This window comes from Bubalus kerabau, chromosome 5, assembly GCF_029407905.1.
Source record: "Bubalus kerabau isolate K-KA32 ecotype Philippines breed swamp buffalo chromosome 5, PCC_UOA_SB_1v2, whole genome shotgun sequence".
In the NCBI taxonomy this organism is placed as follows: domain Eukaryota; kingdom Metazoa; phylum Chordata; class Mammalia; order Artiodactyla; family Bovidae; genus Bubalus; species Bubalus kerabau.
The window spans coordinates 115651087-115670111 of record NC_073628.1 but is presented as its reverse complement, the minus strand read 5'-3'; the positions used below and the strand labels follow the sequence as shown (position 1 = coordinate 115670111).

General features: G+C 36.2%; 1 protein-coding gene across 7 annotated transcripts in view; it reads right to left on the bottom strand.

The window, feature by feature from the left end:
* The window catches only part of AXDND1 (axonemal dynein light chain domain containing 1), an 81449-nt gene that overhangs the window by 41073 nt on the left and 21351 nt on the right, over positions 1-19025 (bottom strand). For all 7 annotated transcript variants that reach the window (XM_055582811.1, XM_055582810.1, XM_055582809.1 and 4 more), the window contains exons 11-16: positions 18327-18431; positions 10342-10462; positions 5803-5904; positions 4794-4957; positions 3203-3278; positions 860-1094 (exon numbers count right to left, since the gene is read on the bottom strand). In XM_055582811.1, coding sequence (XP_055438786.1) covers positions 860-1094; positions 3203-3278; positions 4794-4957; positions 5803-5904; positions 10342-10462; positions 18327-18431 — 803 coding nt within the window. The remainder of the gene's footprint in view (positions 1-859; positions 1095-3202; positions 3279-4793; positions 4958-5802; positions 5905-10341; positions 10463-18326; positions 18432-19025) is intronic.

Genomic DNA, 19025 nt, shown 5'->3' with positions numbered 1-19025 from the left:
TACTGGAGTGGGTTGCCATTGCCTTCTCCAAGTTTTGGTCTGAATAAGGACCAAGTCTAGATCCTAATCTTTGATTGATTCACTGTGACATCATGGCAGAATACCCTTTCCAAGCAAATGGTGGTGGTGGTGGTGGTTTAGTCTCTAAGTCATGTCCGACTCTTGTAACCCCATGGACTGCAGCCAACCAGGCTCCTCTGTCCCTGGGATTACCTTTTCTAAACTCATTTGCAAAATAAGAAATGAAAATATTCTCATTTCAGAGATATATAAAGAGAAATAATTAAAAAAAATTTTTTTTCTTGTCCTTGATGAAAATATTTTCACTGCCTTCATCAGTAAACTGTAATCTTTAAGGAGTTTTCAAAATGACTTGTTAATAAATGACTTCCTCATTTATTTTAAACCATTTACTACCTCGTTGCACGTGTCTATGAATACACTAAAAGTGAAAGTGAAGTCGCTCGGTCCTGTCCAACTCTTTGCAACCCCATGGACTGTAGCCTACCAGGCTTCTCTGTCCACAGGATTTTCCAGGCCAGAGTACTGGAGTTGGTTGCCATTTCCTTCTCCAGGGGATCTTCCCAATCCAGGGAGCAAACCTGGGTCTCCTGCATTGCAGGCAGATGCTTTACCATCTGAGCCACATTAAACTTATCAAATGGTATATTTAAATAGATGCATTGTAATGAATTATTTCTCAATAAAGTGATACTCAATGTTTTATTTTGCTTGACTTTTAAAACTAAATGTATTATTTTGATTTTCAATATTAATTTTATTGAAACTAATAATTAGTATTAAAATGCTTTATACTGTCAAGCCATCTAATTATCATTACCATTGGTTTTTTCCTTACCATTATCTCCATTTATTCTTATTTCAAATTCTTTGTAGAGTCTTGCTATATTTTTCAAAATTTCCTCCATGAGCTTCTGCTCTGGTGGTATATTTCCCTCCATACTTTTATGGCGACCAAATATCCCAAGCCCAATATCTGTCCAGTTTTCCTGTAACCGTTTAATAAGCTTGAGAGAATCATATTTTGACACTAGAAGATCCCCAGAAAATTTGTCTCTGTCTTCAGTCAACATCTAGAGAGTGAAAGGGGGATGAGGAAATTAGTACATTATTCACTAATGATTTCATCAACGTCTACTCAGGTGACTCCCAAATATTTTGTAGTTATATATCTTATTTGTCATATCATTTCCTCATATGACATACATTCTATTTTCAAAATTAAAATGAATTTAAATTAATTTTGATACTCTATAAGATAACCCATAGTTTACCAGGATGAAATAATTATATTCAATCCTATGTAGGTAAAAATATTAGTGAGAGGCAATTAAGCCTCAGAGAACTGAGCATGTTTAATCACTATTTGCTTTGATAAGGATGTAATATTTCTGTTTATATGATCCCCACTATACTGGGAAAGTTCCTAGAATGTATAAGTTTTAATTTGTTTAACCCGAAGTACAAATGATATACCTGACATATCAATAAGCATTTGTGGAAAAAATGTTACAATTTATATATAAAGTTTGCCATTATTCCAAGACTCAGATAATGTAAACAAATCACCCACACTTACTAGCAACCAGTATTGGAAAGCATTGTAGCAGAGCTATTAAGAGACAGACTCGGCCATTTACCATTTACCTATAAATAGCCTATAAATACCTATAAAATTTATAGGTAACTAAGGCAAGTTACTTAACATTTCTAATCTCCAATTTCCACATCTGGAAGATAGGGAATTACAGAACCTGCATCAGGTGGATACCATGAAGAAAAAGTAGAATAATATATGGAAAGCACCTTCAGCCTGACAGGATAATGAATGAAAATTACTGCTATTCCTACTAAAAAAAAGCAGCATGATTTTTTAAAATTTTATCTATGCAATGTCAAACAGATGAACATTAAAAAAAAAAAAAGTCACTAAACTAACTATATTGTATGTATGACAATAAACATTTTCAATTCTGCTCAAATCATTCCAAAAGAAAAGAAAATGGTTTCCTGGGATTGGATGAGATTTCATTAGGTCATGAGTTTGATGTTAACATTTGGAGGAATTCTTTGGCCACCTGATGCGAAGAGGTGACTCATTTGAAAAGACCCTGATGCTGGGAAAGATTGAGGGCAGGAGGAGAGGGGGACGACAGAGGATAAGATGGTTGGATGGTTTCACCGACTCAATGGACATGGGTTTGGGTAGACTCCGGGAGTTGGTGATGGACAGGAAGGCCTGGTATGCTGTGATTCATGGGGTCACAAAGAGTCGGACACAACTGAGCGACTGAACTGAACTGAATATTGTATTTTCCCTTACCAGACTACTGTAACAGGATAGCAATTTGACTAGCAAAATGAAACTTATTTTCAAAGTTTGAAAATGTAACTTTAAAAAGACATTATTAATAAACAAAGTGTGTTCTATATATACAATGGAATATTATTCAACCTTAAGAAAGCAGCAAATTCTGATAAATGCTGCAATGTGGATAAACCTTGTGGGTAGTATGCTGCAGAGAATAAGTCAATCACAAAAGGATTAATTCTACATGATTTCATTTATATGAGGTGCCTAGAGTAGTCAATTTATAAAGACAAAGTAGAATGGCGGTTGCCAGGGGCTGGAAGGAGGAGGAAATGGGAAGTTACTGTTTAATAGGAAGAATTTCAGTTCAGGAAGATGAAAAAGTTCTGGACATGGATGGTGGTGATGGTTGCATAGCAAAGGGAATGTACTTAAGGCTACTGACCTGTACATAAAAATGATAAGTTTATGTTATGTATATTTTACCACAATTTTTAAAAAGATGTTATTAATGTTTAAAGTCCAATGTGTCCTTAAGACAAAAGCCAGGTACATGAGAGGCACGGATGTTGTTTATGTCTGACAATTAGATGAGAGAATCAGAACTACCTTAATTGCCACCCAAGTATCTTTTCCTAATCTTTTTACTGACAACCTAATTTTATTTGACCCAAAAATCTAAAAAACAGAACTGAGAACAGAATATTTAAGAGTATTTTTTAAAGCCTCTGTAGTTTTAATGTTTTCCTTGTCATTCATAAAACCTAGTATGGCATTTTTAAAGGATGAGATATGATTCAGTTGTAGGTAAGGAGTGACAAGTTTGCAAACAGCATTTTGATTACCAAGTTGTTTACTAGAAAGTCTTACCGTTAGCCACTGTTTGAAGTCTGGAACGATTGATTCAAGTGTCTTTTGTTTATGAGGTGATAAAATGTCTTTTTCACTGAAAGAAGGAAAAAGAGCAAGAGAGTGGTCTCAGGACAAGATATAAACAAAGAAAATCATGAAACCACACATAATATAACAATTAATAATATACTTCTCCCTAATGATTTTCCCAAATGCCTTCCAGGTTCAGCCTCTCCCTCACAGGCATTCATTTTTAAATTTACAAATACAATATAAATTCAGATCATAATCGGACCTGAGGAAGCAAGTTACAGGGTCAGAAGACATGACAGTATTAGAAGGGTAGCCTCTGGGAACTCAACGTCCAAAATCAGGTCATCATAGGAATAATTCCTGCTGAACACGGCGGCCAAAGCAATATATACAGAGAAAGGAAGCCTAAAGAATAATTAAGACTCCACATTTAGGCCAGGAGCCCCAACTTCTGGTTAAAAAATAAAAAAGTGTTTCCTTTAGTATCTTTTGAAGCCTCACAAGAAGAAAGCTATCAAAGTCGTTCCTGAGGAGAAAGGAGAAGAAAGCCATTGCCACCGGTGCTCCTCTCCCAGCTGAGAGTCAACAAGCAGGAGGAGTTGCGCAATGGCAGCAGCAACCAGCTTGGATACATACCAGCTTCGGCTGCCACTTCCCAATCTACTAACTGGAACACCTCTTGCTGCTGCTGCTGCTAAGTCACTTCAGTCGTGTCCAACTCTGTGCAACCCCATAGACGGCAGCCCACCAGGCTCCCCTGTCCCTGGGATTCTCCAAGCAAGAACACTGGAGTGGGTTGTCATTTCCTTCTCCAATGCGTGAAAGTGAAAAGTGAAAGTGAAGTCACTCAGTTGTGTCCGACTCTTAGCGACCCCATGGACTGTAGCCCACCAGGCTCCTCTGTCCAAGGGATTTTCCAGGCAAGAGTACTTAGAGGATATGAAAAACTGAAACTACTCTTCTCAGTTTGACATGGAAATAGTACCTAAATGTGTTTCCTCAACAGACAAAGCATCTTAAAGTTAAAAAAAAAAAAAAACAAAAACAACTTTAGAAAACATTGAGTCCAGCCTGCATTTAAAGTATAGATTCCCACTAACCTTGGCTATGATTTAGTCAACCAGCCTCCACTTAACTACTTTATAGGCAGCTTCTTCCATTGTAAAATTTCTGTTACAAAGTATGATATCCAATCAAAACCAACCTCCTAATAACTGCCAGTCATTGATTCCATGCACTATGCTGCAGAATTTGCAGATGGATCCACATATGAAGTGTGCCAATAGACATTAAGTTGACTTGATTTTAAAAAGAGAGTAAAGAAAAGAAAAAGAGTTGGATTTCAATGGAAGCAGCAGCAGTTTGGTACAGGGATCAGTATGATCAATATGATATAAGACCATTCAGGCTCCTAGAAGGATTGTGCCCTTGTAAGGCCAGCTGGTTACCTCACTAAAATCAATGTCAGAGTAATTACAAGGTAAAAGAGAAATGAGATATAAAGAGAGAAAGATCTGGACTGAGTTATCAAACATGATGTCATATAATCAGAAAAACAAGATTCTTGAAGACCCACGTATTATTTCTGAAGAACTGCTGCCATTTGACAAGGCCATCCTTAACATTTTGCAATCTCTCCCTTGTAGCCTCTTCATTTCGCTCCACTTCCTGTTGAAATTTATTCACTAAAATTTTCCATTTCTGTGTCAACTTCTGCAATAGTGCAAGGTCTGAAGTGTCCTAGATAAAATGCATGGAATTGAACCACTTACTCGTTTATCCATGTAACAAATACTTACTAGCATGCACCAGGTCATTATTAATACTGTTAATACTAGAGACATTCATAGAAAATGGATCCAAAAATTGAACAGATATTCCTCTTTCAAAATATCAGTGATGCTATTATATAGTCCCTTTGGTGGTGAATTTTTCCACAGTAAAAAAAAAAATTAGAATCAAGATTTTTTTCCTTTGCAATATGAGCCCAGTTTCCTCACAGGACTTGGCAGGCTGGGCAGTACATTCGAAAGAACAGGAATTTCAAAGTTAAACAGAACCAAATGTAAATCCTAGTCATTTATTGGCTTGGGGGATATTATTTAATTTCAGATTAATTTTTCTTTTTCAAAAAATAAAGACCCTAATATATATCTCACAGGATTGTTGTAAGAATTAAACGAAATGACTAGTGTAAATGATTTGACTCTAGAAACATACTAAATGCCACTTCCTTTCTTTGCAACCTAATGTGCTCCCTGAATTTGCCCATCAAATTGCATAGAATACATCAATAATCCAATTATTTCAATGAACATAGTTAAATTTTTGTTTAAGCACTATAACTCTGTAAGTAACATCTACAGTGTTAACTTAGATAAATTACTCAAGTTGCTCAAATCAGAAGACAAATAAAAAGAAGAGCCTTTATTCACTTTTCCTTAGGTTTTTCATTCTACCCCCAATAAAGCACAAATATAAACTATATTTAAAATTTAATCTATAAACTAACAAAGGCTTCTTGCAGTTTCAACCCTCAATAGGTGAAGTCTCTTTTTCCATGACTCAAGTGAATTGAGCTTTACCTTAGATGATAGCAGTACGATGAAATGCTTAGTATAATTATTCCAGCTTTTTTCATTGAGGTAAAGTCTTTTAGCCAACAGGACTTTATTTCTTTCAATTACCTATTTTTAGAAAGTACTAAAATTAGGAACCTAAAACATTAACAAACCATTGTAATTTATTAAACCCAAACCAATTTCATATATCAATTTTTCATTGAATCATTAATTCGATCACAACTTCTTTTTTAAATCATGAACTAATTTGAATCATAAATCCATGTTTTCTTAAACTACTGAACTGGAACCAAATTGAACATGGTATACAGCAGAGGCTCTCAAACAATTTTATCTCAAAACTCCTTTACACTTCTAAAAATTACTGAGAACACCAAAGAGCTTTTTATAAACTGCTATTTATTGCTTTGGAAATTAACTGAAATTATTTAAAATATACATTTGTTAATTCACATAAACATTAATAAACCCATTATATTTTTAAGTTTTTTCTGAAAAATAACTATGTTTTCTAAAACAAAAACTTGAAAAGAACATACAGTTTAACATTTTACAAATCTCTTAACGTTTCCTTAATATAATAGGGCTGTATTTTCATTTGTTTTTGAATTCAATCTGTTGTAATATCCCATACCATGTAGCTTCAAGAAAAATCCACTGTACATTCACACGAGAATGAGAGTGAAAAAGGCAAATATCAACAGTGTTACAATGAAACTCCTTTTGACCTCAAAATGGGGTCTGTGGACCACACTTTGAGAACCACTGATATACTAAATCAATTATATAGTCATTCAATGAATAACTGACTATTCAAGATACTGTGTATATAATGGTGAACAAAAGAGACATAGTCCTTATTTTCAGGGAGTTGACATTATAGCTGTTATTTCCTATTGTTCTTGTTGTCAGTCACTTAAGTTGTGTCCGACTCTGCAACCCCATGAACTGCAGCACACCAGGCTTCCCTGTCCATCACTATCTTTCTGAGTTTGCTCAAACTCATGTCAATTGAGTCAGTGATGCCATCCAACCATCTCATCCTCTGTCGCCCCCTGCTCTCCTTTTGCCCTCAGTTTTTCCCAGCATCAGGGGCTTTTCAAATGAGTCAGTTTTTCACATCAGGTGGCCAAAGTATTGGAGCTTCATTTTCAGCATCAGTCCTTCAATGAACATTCAGGATTGATTTCTTTTAGGATGGACTGGTTGGATCTCCTTGCAGTCCAAGGGACTCTCAAGAGTCTTCTCCAGCACCACAGTTCGAAAGCATCAATTCTTCGGCCCTCAGCCTTCTTTATGGTCCAACTCTCACATTCATACATGACTACTGGAAAAACCATTGCTTTGACTAGATGGACCTTTGTTGGCAAAGGGATGTCTCTGCTTTTTAATACACTGTCTAGGTTTGTCATACCTATTCTTCCAAGGAGCAAGCATGATGATCTAATACAAAACCCTATTAGTTCAAGGTATTCTTCTATAGGAATCTCTTATCCGTGGTCAGTTAGTTCTCTACTGTTTAAATACTTCTAGATGAGTAACTCCCTTGTTTTTTTTCTCCCACTGAACATACTAGTTCCCAGATTTGTTTCTTTTTTCTTTTAAATTAACATATAATTGAGACCCTGATGCTGGGAAAGATTGAAGGCCGGAGGAGAAGGGGACGACAGAGGATGAAATGGTTGGATGGCATCACCGACTCAATGGACATGAGTTTGAGTAAACTCCGGGAGTTAGTGATGGACAGGGAGGCCTGGAGTGCTGCAGTCCATGGGGTTGCAAAGAGTCGGACACAACTGAGCAACTGAACTGAACTGAACTGATGTATAATATTACATGTTTCAGGTGTACAACATAGTGACTGACAATTTTTAAAGGTTATATTCCATTTGTAGTTATTCTAAAATATTGACAATATTCTTTGTGCTATATGATATATTCTTGTGGTTCCAACCAGTCCATTCTAAAGGAGATCGGTCCTGGGTATTCTTTGGAAGGAATGATGCTAAAGCTGAAACTCCAGTACTCTGGCCACCTCACGCAAAGAGTTGACTCATGGGGCAGGAGGAGAAGGGGACGACAAAGGATGAGATGGCTGGGTGGCATCACCGACTTGATGGACGTGAGTCTGAGTGAACTCCTGGAGTTGGTGATGGACAGGGAGGCCTGGCGTGCTGCGATTCATGGGGTCGCAAAGAGTCGGACACGACTGAGCGACTGAACTGAACTGTGGCTTATTTTTCTATACATATTAGTTCATACTTCAATTCCCTGCCCCTACCTTGCCCCTCCTCCTTTTGCTCTCCTCACTGGTAACCACTAGTTCATTCTATCTGTGAGTCTGTTTCTTTTACAGGTTTGTTTCTTATATCATATACCTACTGTCAGAATTGTTTCTCTGGACATATCAATGTCTCTTTTAAAGTTCTGCATCAGAATAGAACTTTCATGTCAGAGATGAGATCTGACTATTCCAGAGGAAAGTGGGAAAACATTTTGAATGTGTTTAGCGTCCTAATTTTCTGTTAATATTGTAATTTCCAGATGTGACATTAGGCCATCAACCAGGAAACACTGAATACTGTATTGTGGGACATTGCTATAATACTTTCTTAAAGCATCTTGTCATTGTCTATAGGCTGCCATATTTCAATTCAGTTGTCATCTTGGGTACCAAAGTATTAAATAATAGAACCAAAGTGACTTATCCAGTGATCGTAATACAGTTACATCATTAAAAAAAAAGAACCACTTTCCCTAGTTTATTAATATCTAATTAAAGTTGAAAGTTTTAACACATTCACAAACAACAGAAATAGAATACCTGCTCATACTCATAGGTTCCGGTGAAAAAGAGCCCTTAATTGGGCAATAGGCAGGTACCCAGTAGAGAAGAAACAAGAGAAAAAAATACAACTTTTCCTTTTCAAGGTTTATAGTAGAATAGTTGCATTATTCATCAATTAAATATATATCTTCATTTCTAAAGATTTTGTCTACATGAAAACAACCTAAATGTCCAATGATAGATGAATGGATAAAGAAGATGTGGTACACACACACACACAAACACACACACACACACATACACACACACACATGCACACAAACACACACATACACACAAACAAAAACATACACACACACACACACATACACACAAACACACACATACACAAACACACACACAAACACATATACACACTGGAATATTACTCAGCCATTAAAAAGAATGAAATGCCATTTGCAGCAACATGAATGGACCTAGAAACTGTCATACCAAGTGAAGCAAGTCAAACAAAGACAAGTATCATATGAGGTTCATATGTGGAATCTAAAAAAAAAAAAGTGTACAAAAGAACCAATCTACAAATAGAAATAGAGTCACAGATGTAGAAAACAAATATGGTTACCAAGGAGGAAAGAGGGGATGGAAGGGATAAATTGAGACATTGAGACTGACATATATACACTAATACATATAAGACAGATAACTTGCAATGACCTATATTGGAATAGGATTTTTAAAAAAGTGGATATAGGTATACATATAACTGATTCACTTTGCTGTACAGCAGAACTAACACAACATTGCAAATTAACTATATTCCAATACAAATTAATTTTTTAAAAATAAAAATTAACAAAAATTTTTATGAAGATGTGGTATGTATACATATATATATATATATATATACACACACATAATGAAATATTACTTAGTCATTAAAAAGAATGAAATAATGCCATTTGCAGCAACATGGATGGACCTAGAGATTATCAAGGGCTTTCCTGGTAGCTCAGCTGGTAAAGAATCCACCTGCAATGCAGGAGACCCCAGTTTGATTCCTGGGTTGGGAAGATCCACTGGCAAAGAGATAGGCTACACACTCTAGTATTCTTGGGTTTCCCTGGTGGCTCAGCTGGTAAAGAATCAGCCTGCAATGCAGGAGACCTGGGTTCGATCCATGGGTTGGGAAGATTCCCTGGAGAAGGGAATAGCTACCCACTCCAGTATTCTGGCCTGGAGAATTACAACTGAGTGACTTTCACTTTCCCTTTCAGAGATTATAGTACTAAGTGAAGTCAGAAGCAAAGACAAGTAACATGATATCACTTACATGAGGAATTAAAATAAACACAAATAAACATATCTACAAAACAAAAATAGAGATATAGAGTAAAGATTTGTGGTTGCCAAGGGAGAAAGAGTCAGGCTGGGAAGGATTGGGAGTTTGGAATTAGCAAATGCAAACTATTATATATAGGACAGATAAACAATAATGTCCTATACTGTATAGCATAGGGAGCCCTATTCAATATCCTGTGATAAACCATAATGGACAAGAAGATGAAAAAAGAATGTCTATATAGGTATAACTGAGTCACTTTGCTGTATGGCAGAAATTAAATACAACATTGTAAATCAAGTATACTTCAATAAAAATTTTAAAATAAAACAAAATTTTTGTCTCGATTATTGAAAATTATAAAATGAAACTTTATCTAGCCAAAAAGGAAGTTGATTTCAGATGAAACAACCTTTACAGATAATTCATACGTAGCTGAGCTCCAGATATCTCTTTCCGCCATTAACTGTTTAATATCACTCTCCATCCTTTCTCTTTGTAATGTATATAAGTCATGATATTCTTCTACAATTCTAAAAGAAAAATTGAAAAACAAATACATAAATACATATCTCAAAAAAATAACTTTGTTCTAAAGCAAGCAATCTGTTCCTTTAAAACTCATCATAAGGTAATTACGGCATAACTGCTGGATATGTTAGTAACATTAATATACAGGGAAATAGAAGAAAAAATATTCACATTTCATGTATAAATCTTACAGAGGTCTTAAAGAAAAAGTTTAATATATTGTTCCCTGCTGTAAACACTTTTCATCATATTCTTCTTTATTCTCTAGAATTTTCACACCATGGTATTCCAGTGGTATAATAACAAGATATTTAATAAAAAATTCTAAATACATGTAGTAGTAATATAACTGTTTTTAGATTTTTAGAATTCTTTACTAAGAAGATACAAAGGCACAAAGCCCAATAATTGTGAGCTATATTTTTAAATTATATATAATTAGCATAAGATTTAAAGAAATTCTCTACCAATCAAAAGCTTAAGTTTAATTAAGTACCTTTATTTTAAATCTTTTTTCTTCATGTTTACCAAAATATATCTTTTCCTTCTAACTGAATTAAAAGCCCTTCCAAGATTAAATACAAACACAGAAGTTATAAAGTGATTGGCAGCTTTTCACAAACCTTTTGAAACACTTCCTCCTACAGAATATTAGTTCTTCCCTCGTGGCTCAGTGGTGAAGAATCTGCCTGCCAATGTAGGAGACGCAGATTCTATCCCTAGGTGGGGAAGATCCCCTGGAGAAGAAAATGGCAACCCACTCCAGTATTCTTGCCTGGAAAATTCCATGGACAGAGAAGCCTGGTGGGATACAGCTCATGTGTCTTCAAAAGAGTTGCACATGACTTAGCGACTAAACAACAACAAGGACACTAACTTTTCTGAAAGAATAAAAAGCTAGTGACATAAAATTCTTCTGATTTCACTGAAAGCCATTAGCCACTAACATCAGTTCCTAAAGCCTCCTTCTATTTGGAGGCTTCGACTTGTTCAAACTGCAAAAAAATTAATCACTGTAGATATCACACACATGCAGATGAATATACACGTAAAAATTCAACAAGTTATAACCTTAACAGCTGCACACTAAAATTAATGCACTAGCTATGCACTAAAATTAATGACCCTTGTTTATAACAGCCAAAGAAAAAATGCAGAAATGACTTTAATGTCCAAAAACAATGGACTGGCCAAATAAAATACAGAATGTAGCTCTCTGATGAAAATACTCTGTTGCTAATTAAAGATCATGTTCTTAATACTGTATTAATACTTAATACTTAATTAGTATTAATTAATAATATATTATATATTGTATAATATATAATATAGTAACATAATATAATACTTAATAATTAATACTTAATAAAGTATTAATACTTAATACTGTAGGAAAAATGTTTGTGTAAAACATAAAACAAGAAAACCCAAATTATAATGGTCTATATTCAGCTTTATGATTTTTAAAAAAATACATAGAAAAAAGAAAAACATATTGAAATAGTAATAGCAGTTAACTCTAAAAGAATTGTGAATGTTCTTTATTTTCTTATTTATGTGTGTCTGTATTTTCCAAATTTTCAACAAAATAATCATTATAAAAATATTACCTATAATTTCTAATCACATGCAAAACATGAACCATCCTACTTCAGAACCATCAATGTTTAAAGAAAGTGAGACCTTTTTCCTCTCTTTTCTTCCCCTTCTCTTTGATTTTAGAAGATGTTTTGTTCTTATAATGGACATTAGCACAAAAGAAGGTCTAGTTTATTTTTTTTAATTCATTCAACAAATATCTGTTTAGTGCCTGCTATATCCCAAGTAATATTCAAAACTAAACAAAAACTAAAAATAAACTTTGCCCTTATAAAGTTTATTTAGAAGAGCTAATAAATAAATTAAAGTAAAACATACTATATTAAGTAGTGATAGTGCTGTGGATAAAAATAAGTCAGATAAAGGGGATTAAGAATATGAAGTATATTACAATTTTAAATAGAGGGATCAGGAAAGACTGTATTGATAATACATTTGAGCAAAGGTTCAAAAGAAGGAGGGAAGAAACCATACAGCTGCCTGGGGGAGAAGGACTCCAGGACCTAAAGCAGGCCACCCTAGTGTGTTTAAAGAACAGCACAAAGACAAGCAGATTTAGAATAAAGTAGAAGTCAGAGAAATTCTGGTAGGAAGAGTCCTGTGATTTTTTTTTTTAAATGATCTTTTACTGTAAGATAGGGAGGTACGGAAGAATTTTGAACAGAGAAATGACATCATTTGAGTCAAGTGTTAAGAGATCACACTGGCTGGTGTGTGGAGAACAGACTCACAGAGTGTAAAGCCAGAAGTAAAAAGGCCATTTAGAAGTTTATTGTAATACCCCAGGCAAGACATGAAGATGGTAGTAGTTAAAGTAGTGACGATTCTGTATATATAATGAAAGGAGAGCTGACAGAATGTGCTAATGGAGACATTTGAGAGAAAAAAGGGATCAAGGATAATGCCAGGACTTTTTGCTGGAGAAACTAGGAGGAGGGAGTTACCATTAACTGAAAGGGGAAGAGAATGTGGGAAGAGCAGATTTGAGGGGGAAGAACAGGACTTCAGTTTGGAAATGTTAAGCATCTAAGCAAAAACGTTAAGTCTGTTGAATACATGTCTGGGATTCAAAGAGAAGACTGAAGCTAGAGATAAAAATTGGTGTACATGGGTGAAGCTGGAGATAGAAATTTGTGAACTGAGAGTATATAGATCATGGCATTTAAAGCCAGGAAACTGAATAGATTCTCCTAGGAAATGAGTATAGAAAGAAGAAAGATCCAAGAATGAGCATGCCAACACTTAGAAATTGGTGAGATGTAGGCATAGAAAACAAACTTATGGTTAACCAAAGGGAAAAGGGAATGGAGTAAGGATAAACTGGGACTGTGGGATTAGCAGATACAAACTCCTATATATAAAACAGATAAACAAGAACCTACTGTATTATACAGGAACTATGTTCAATATCCTATAATAAACCATAATGGAAAGGAATATGCAAAACTATATTTATATATATATTCTATCTCCAGCTTATATATATATATATATATACACACACACACACACACACACACACACACACAAAGCTAGTTGAGGCAATAGAATCCCAGTTGAGCTATTTCAAATCCTAAAAGATGATGTTGTCAAAGTGCTGCACTCAATATGCAGGCAAATTTGGAAAACTCAGCAGTGGCCACAGGACTGGAAAAGGTCAGTTTCCATTCCAATCCCAAAGAAAGGCAATGCCAAAGAATGCTCAAACTACCACACAATTGCACTTATCTCACACACTAGTAAAGTAATGCTCAAAATTCTCCAAGCCAGGCTTCAGCACTACATGAACCGTGAACTTCCAGATGTTAAAGCTGGTTTTAGAAAAGGTAGAGGAACCAGAGATCAAATTGCCAATATCCGATGGATCATTGAAAAAGCAAGAGAGTTCCCAAAAAACACATCTATTTCTGCTTTACTGACTATGCCAAAGCCTTTGACTGTGTGGATCACAATAAACTGTGGACAATTCTTCAAGAGATGGGAATACCAGACCACCTGACCTGCCTCTTGAGAAACCTGTATGCAGGTCAGGAAGCAACAGTTAGAACTGGACATGGAACAACAGACTGGTTCCAAATAGGAAAAGGAGTACGTCAAGGCTGTATATTGTCACCCTGCTTATTTAACTTGTATGCAGAGTACATCATGAGAAACACTGGGCTGGAGGAAGCACAAGCTGGAATCAAGATTGCCAGGAGAAATATCAGTAACCTCAGATATGCAGATGACACCACTCTTATGGCAGAAAGTGAAGAAGAACTAAAGAGCCTCTTGATGAAAGTGAAAGAGGAGAGGTAAAAAGTTGGCCTAAAGCTAAACATTCAGAAAACTAAGATCGTGGCATCTGGTCCCATCACTTCATGGGAAATAGATGGGGAAACAGTGGAAACAGCATCAGACTTTATTTTTCTGGGCTCCAAAATCACTGCAGATGGTGACTGCAGCCATGAAATTAAAAGACGCTTACTCCTTGGAAGGAAAGTTATGACCAACCTAGACAGCATATTAAAAAGCAGAGACATTACTTTGCCAGCAAATGTCCGTCTAGTCAAGGCTATGGTTTTTCCAGTAGTCATGTATGGATGTGAGAGTTGGACTATAAAGAAAGCTGAGTGCCGAAGAATTGATGCTTTTGAACTGTGGTGTTGGAGAAGACTCTTGAGAGTCCCTTGGACTGCAAGGAGATCCAACCAGTCCATCCTAAAGGAGATCATTCCTGGGTGTTCATCACAAGGACTGATGTTGAAGCTGAAACTCCAATACTTTGGCCACCTGATGTGAAGAACAGACTCATTTGAAAAGACCCTGATGCTGAGAAAGATTAAGGGCAGGAGGAGAAGGGGACGACAGAGGATGAGACTGTTGGATGGCATCACCGACTCAACAGACATGAGTCTGGGTGGACTCCAGGAGCTGGTGATGGACAGGGAGGCCTGGCGTGCTGCAGTTCATGATGTCGCAAAGAGTCAGACACGACTGAGCGACTGAACTGAACTGAACTGATACACACACACACACACACAAAACTGAATCACTTTGCTTTGCAACAGAAACTAACACAACACTGTAAATCAACTATACTTCAAATAAATAAATAAATAGACATTGGCGAGATGAAAGGAACCTGTAAGGGATATCAATAAGAAGGAGCCAAGAGTAAAGGAGTAAACTAGGACAGCATAATATACTAAAAGACATTGTTTTAAGTAAAAGCAACTGGTCAGTTATGACAAATGCTGCTGGTAAGTCAAGCTAAATGAGAATCGAGAATGGGCCTTTGGATATAATAATACAGAAGTCAATGGTGACTCTGACAAGTGCAATTTGGTGGAATGGTGCGGTTGAAAGCCTGACTGGAGTGGGTTCAAGTGATAATGGGAGGACAGAAAGCGGAGAAAAGGAGTATGACAACCTTTTGAGGAAGTCTGTTGTAAGGGGAACAGAGAAATGGAGCCACAGCTAGAAGGGGATTTGTCATGCTCAGAGACTTGGAAGTTTTTATGTATGGCTTTTGGGTCTAGGGAAGGGGGGTTTTCTTTTGTTATTATTGTTTTTAAGATGAGAGCAATTACGGCATATTTATATACTGGTGTGACTGATAAAGTAGAGGAAAATATTAATGATACAGGAGAAAGAGGGAACATTTGCTGAAAATATCAAGAGTACTTAAGAGCGGATGTAACAGGACACAAATGGAGAGACTGACCTTAGAAAGGAGACAGTTTATCCACAGTGAGAAGGAAAGCACGAATGTATGAGCACAGATGTAGCGGGGTGGGGAGATGTAGAGAGAACTGAGCTCTCTCTTCAATTTGCTTCTGTATTTTAGAAAGCAAGGTCATCAGCTCAGAAAGAGGATAGAGAGGTAGTACCAGAGATCAGAGGATAAAAGACAGAGTATAAGGTAGTTATTTACTAAGATAACAAGGATGACTCAGCTACAGAAAACAGTAGTACATTCAGCGGACAAAAGATGATCAAGGTACCCCTCATTTAAGCAAGCGATAAAACAGAATACAAGTCAGAAAGTTATTTTTGAATTTATATTTTGTATAAATTTGTGTTTTTCTTGATATTTAGAAAATACGGTCACTCTTTAACATGTTAAAAAAAAAAAAGCAAAAGATAATGCTGGATTAAAAGGCACAGAGAATAAGATACAGTGTGTGGTACTAGCTTGGGTACTGGTTTGGACAACCCAACGTAAAATTCATTTTGGGAATAATTAAGAACGTTCAAATAAGAATTGGGTGGGGACTTTTCTGGTGGTGTGGGGGTTAAGACTTCATGCTTTAAATGCAGGAGTCCCAGGTTCAATCCCTGCTCAGGGAACTAAGATCTCACATGCCACACAGTGCAGCCGAATAAATAAAGTTAAAAAAAAAAAAGAATTGGGTAAAATATGAGGTAAAAATTTGCTGAAACAGGTATGGATTATTGACTGAAAAAACAGGCTAATAGTATGTACAATACAATTTTGGTTTAAACAATGCACATATGCACATATACATAGAAAAAAAGATCCATAAGAATATACACTAAGGTATTTACAGTAGTAATCTATGGGGAGTGAAATTGTGATTTTTTTTTTAAATTTATGTTTGATTGCCTGTATTTATTGATTTTCTTAAAAGGCACATGTACTGTTTCTATGATAATATTTTAAATCAACTAAATAAGAAATTAAAATGCAATCAGATGTATCTTTTGATACATACCCAAGAGCTTCCTAGTAATCAGAACTCTAACAGAAAATGAAATAGAATGTGAAAATGAAATAGAATAGAAGTTAGAAAACTACAGCCTGTGGGTCAAACCTGGCCCATCGCTTGTTTTAGTATACCCCATGAGTTAAGAACTTTACTTTAAAAATTTTTTATGTATTTGATTTACTTTTTAATAGTTTTTAGTGGTTAAAAAATAGAATAATATCCTGTAGTAAATGGAAATTTTATAAATTCAGATTTCAGTCTCAGTAAATAAAATTTTATCGGAACACTGTGATGTTCTGGTATTGTCCTTGGCCGCTTTTGCACTAAAATGGCACACATTTACAAAGGCAGAGTTGTATTAAAAACTGTATCTCACCATCTGGCCCTTTACAGAAAAAGTCAGCTAAGCCCCTGAAATAGAATAACAACATGAGGACCTCATAGAGTCACTAACATCTAAAAGAGAACTAGATGCACATTACTAACTACTAACTTGAAAAATGCAAACAAAAACCGGATACATTTTCATATTTATAAGACTATAAAAGATATGTGCAAAAGGGAAATCTCATACACTGATTAGAGGATACACTGGTACAACTACCTTGGGGAGTATCTGGTAACATCTAGCCAGATCCGGTCCCATCACTTCATGGGAAATAGATGGGGAAACAGTAGAACAGTGGCAGACTTTATTTTTGGGGGCTCCAAAATCACTGCAGATGGTGACTGCAGCCATGAAATTAAAAGACGCTTACTCCTTGGAAGGAAAGTTATGACTAACCTAGATAGCATATTCAAAAGCAGAGACATTACTTTGCCAACAAATGTCCGTCTAGTCAAGGCTATGGTTTTTCCTGTGGTCATGTATGGATGTGAGAGTTGGACTGTGAAGAAAGCTGAGCACCGAAGAATTGATGGTTTTGAACTGTGGTGTTGGAGAAGACTCTTGAGAGTCCCTTGGACTGCAAGGAGATCCAACCAGTCCATTCTGAAGGAGATCAGTCCTGGGTGTTCTTTGGAAGGAATGATGCTAAAGCTGAAACTCCAATACTTTGGCCACCTCATGAGAAGAGTTAACTCATTGGAAAAGACCCTGATGCTGGGAGGGATTGGGGGCAGGAGGAGAAGGGGACAACAGAGGATGAGATGGCTGGATAGCATCACCGACTCGATGCACACAAATTTGGGTGAACTCCAGGAGTTGGTGATGGACAGGGAGGCCTGGTGTGCTGCGATTCATGGGGTCACAGAGTCTCAGACACGACTGAGCAACTGAACTGAACTGAACTGAGCAAGACAAGGCTAGAATATGCCATGACCCATAATTCCACTTCTAGGTTTTACACCCCTGGAAAACTTTCATACAAGGAGACACAAGATGTGTATTACAACAGTATGTGGAAGAGTTAATATATACAGTGAGCTTTATGTATATTAACTCCTTCAGGAACTGCTGTAATTTTAAAAACCTTCAAATTCTTCTAAAAATTTTTATTTCTTGAAAGAAGGTGTGAAGCAAATATGACATAATGGCTAACATTTGGTAACTCACCTGGCATTCTTTTCAGCGTCTAAAAGAGCTTGTGCCAAATCTCTGTGGGCCTTCTCTGCTTCCTTTGTTAATTTTATATCATGTGCCTGAACCAGACACAGTTCCCTGAAATAGAGCAAGCCAATTTTACAGTCATAGCTGAAGATTTTGAAAAAGTTTCTGCCTAGGAAATCAGATTTATACTCAGGAATCTTCTCAGTTATTATGTGTATATCTCTTCCCAGTTTTTCTACCCTATAAACCAAGGCATGAAATCTAGTGTTCATTCAAGTGAAATCTAACCAGGTTTAGCAATGGAATCAGACAGGCTAGAAGAGGCAGAAAGAAGATGTGGAGAGCTCTCTAAAATGGAGTGAAGGCAGACACTGGCAGCCAAGGCCTTAAGGCTGCTCTATCCTACCCCCTGGCATGTCTATTCTATTGTCTTCACTCCTGCCACTAATCTTGCCACAAGGTTAGCCGATCACAAAATGTGATAGCTATTATACATACTGCTTATTCTCTTCGGGATTTGAACCTTAATATCCATAATCATGGCACTGCTCTGTAAACCAGATTAAGATAAGCACCTCTATTTTGGAAGGAAGAACAAGAGTCTTTTCCCTATCAAATACATACACACAGAGCCCTAGTTTTGTGTTAACCTTTGTAACCCATGTCTCTACATCTCTATCTAGGCCTTTCTGTTCTCTTGCAAAA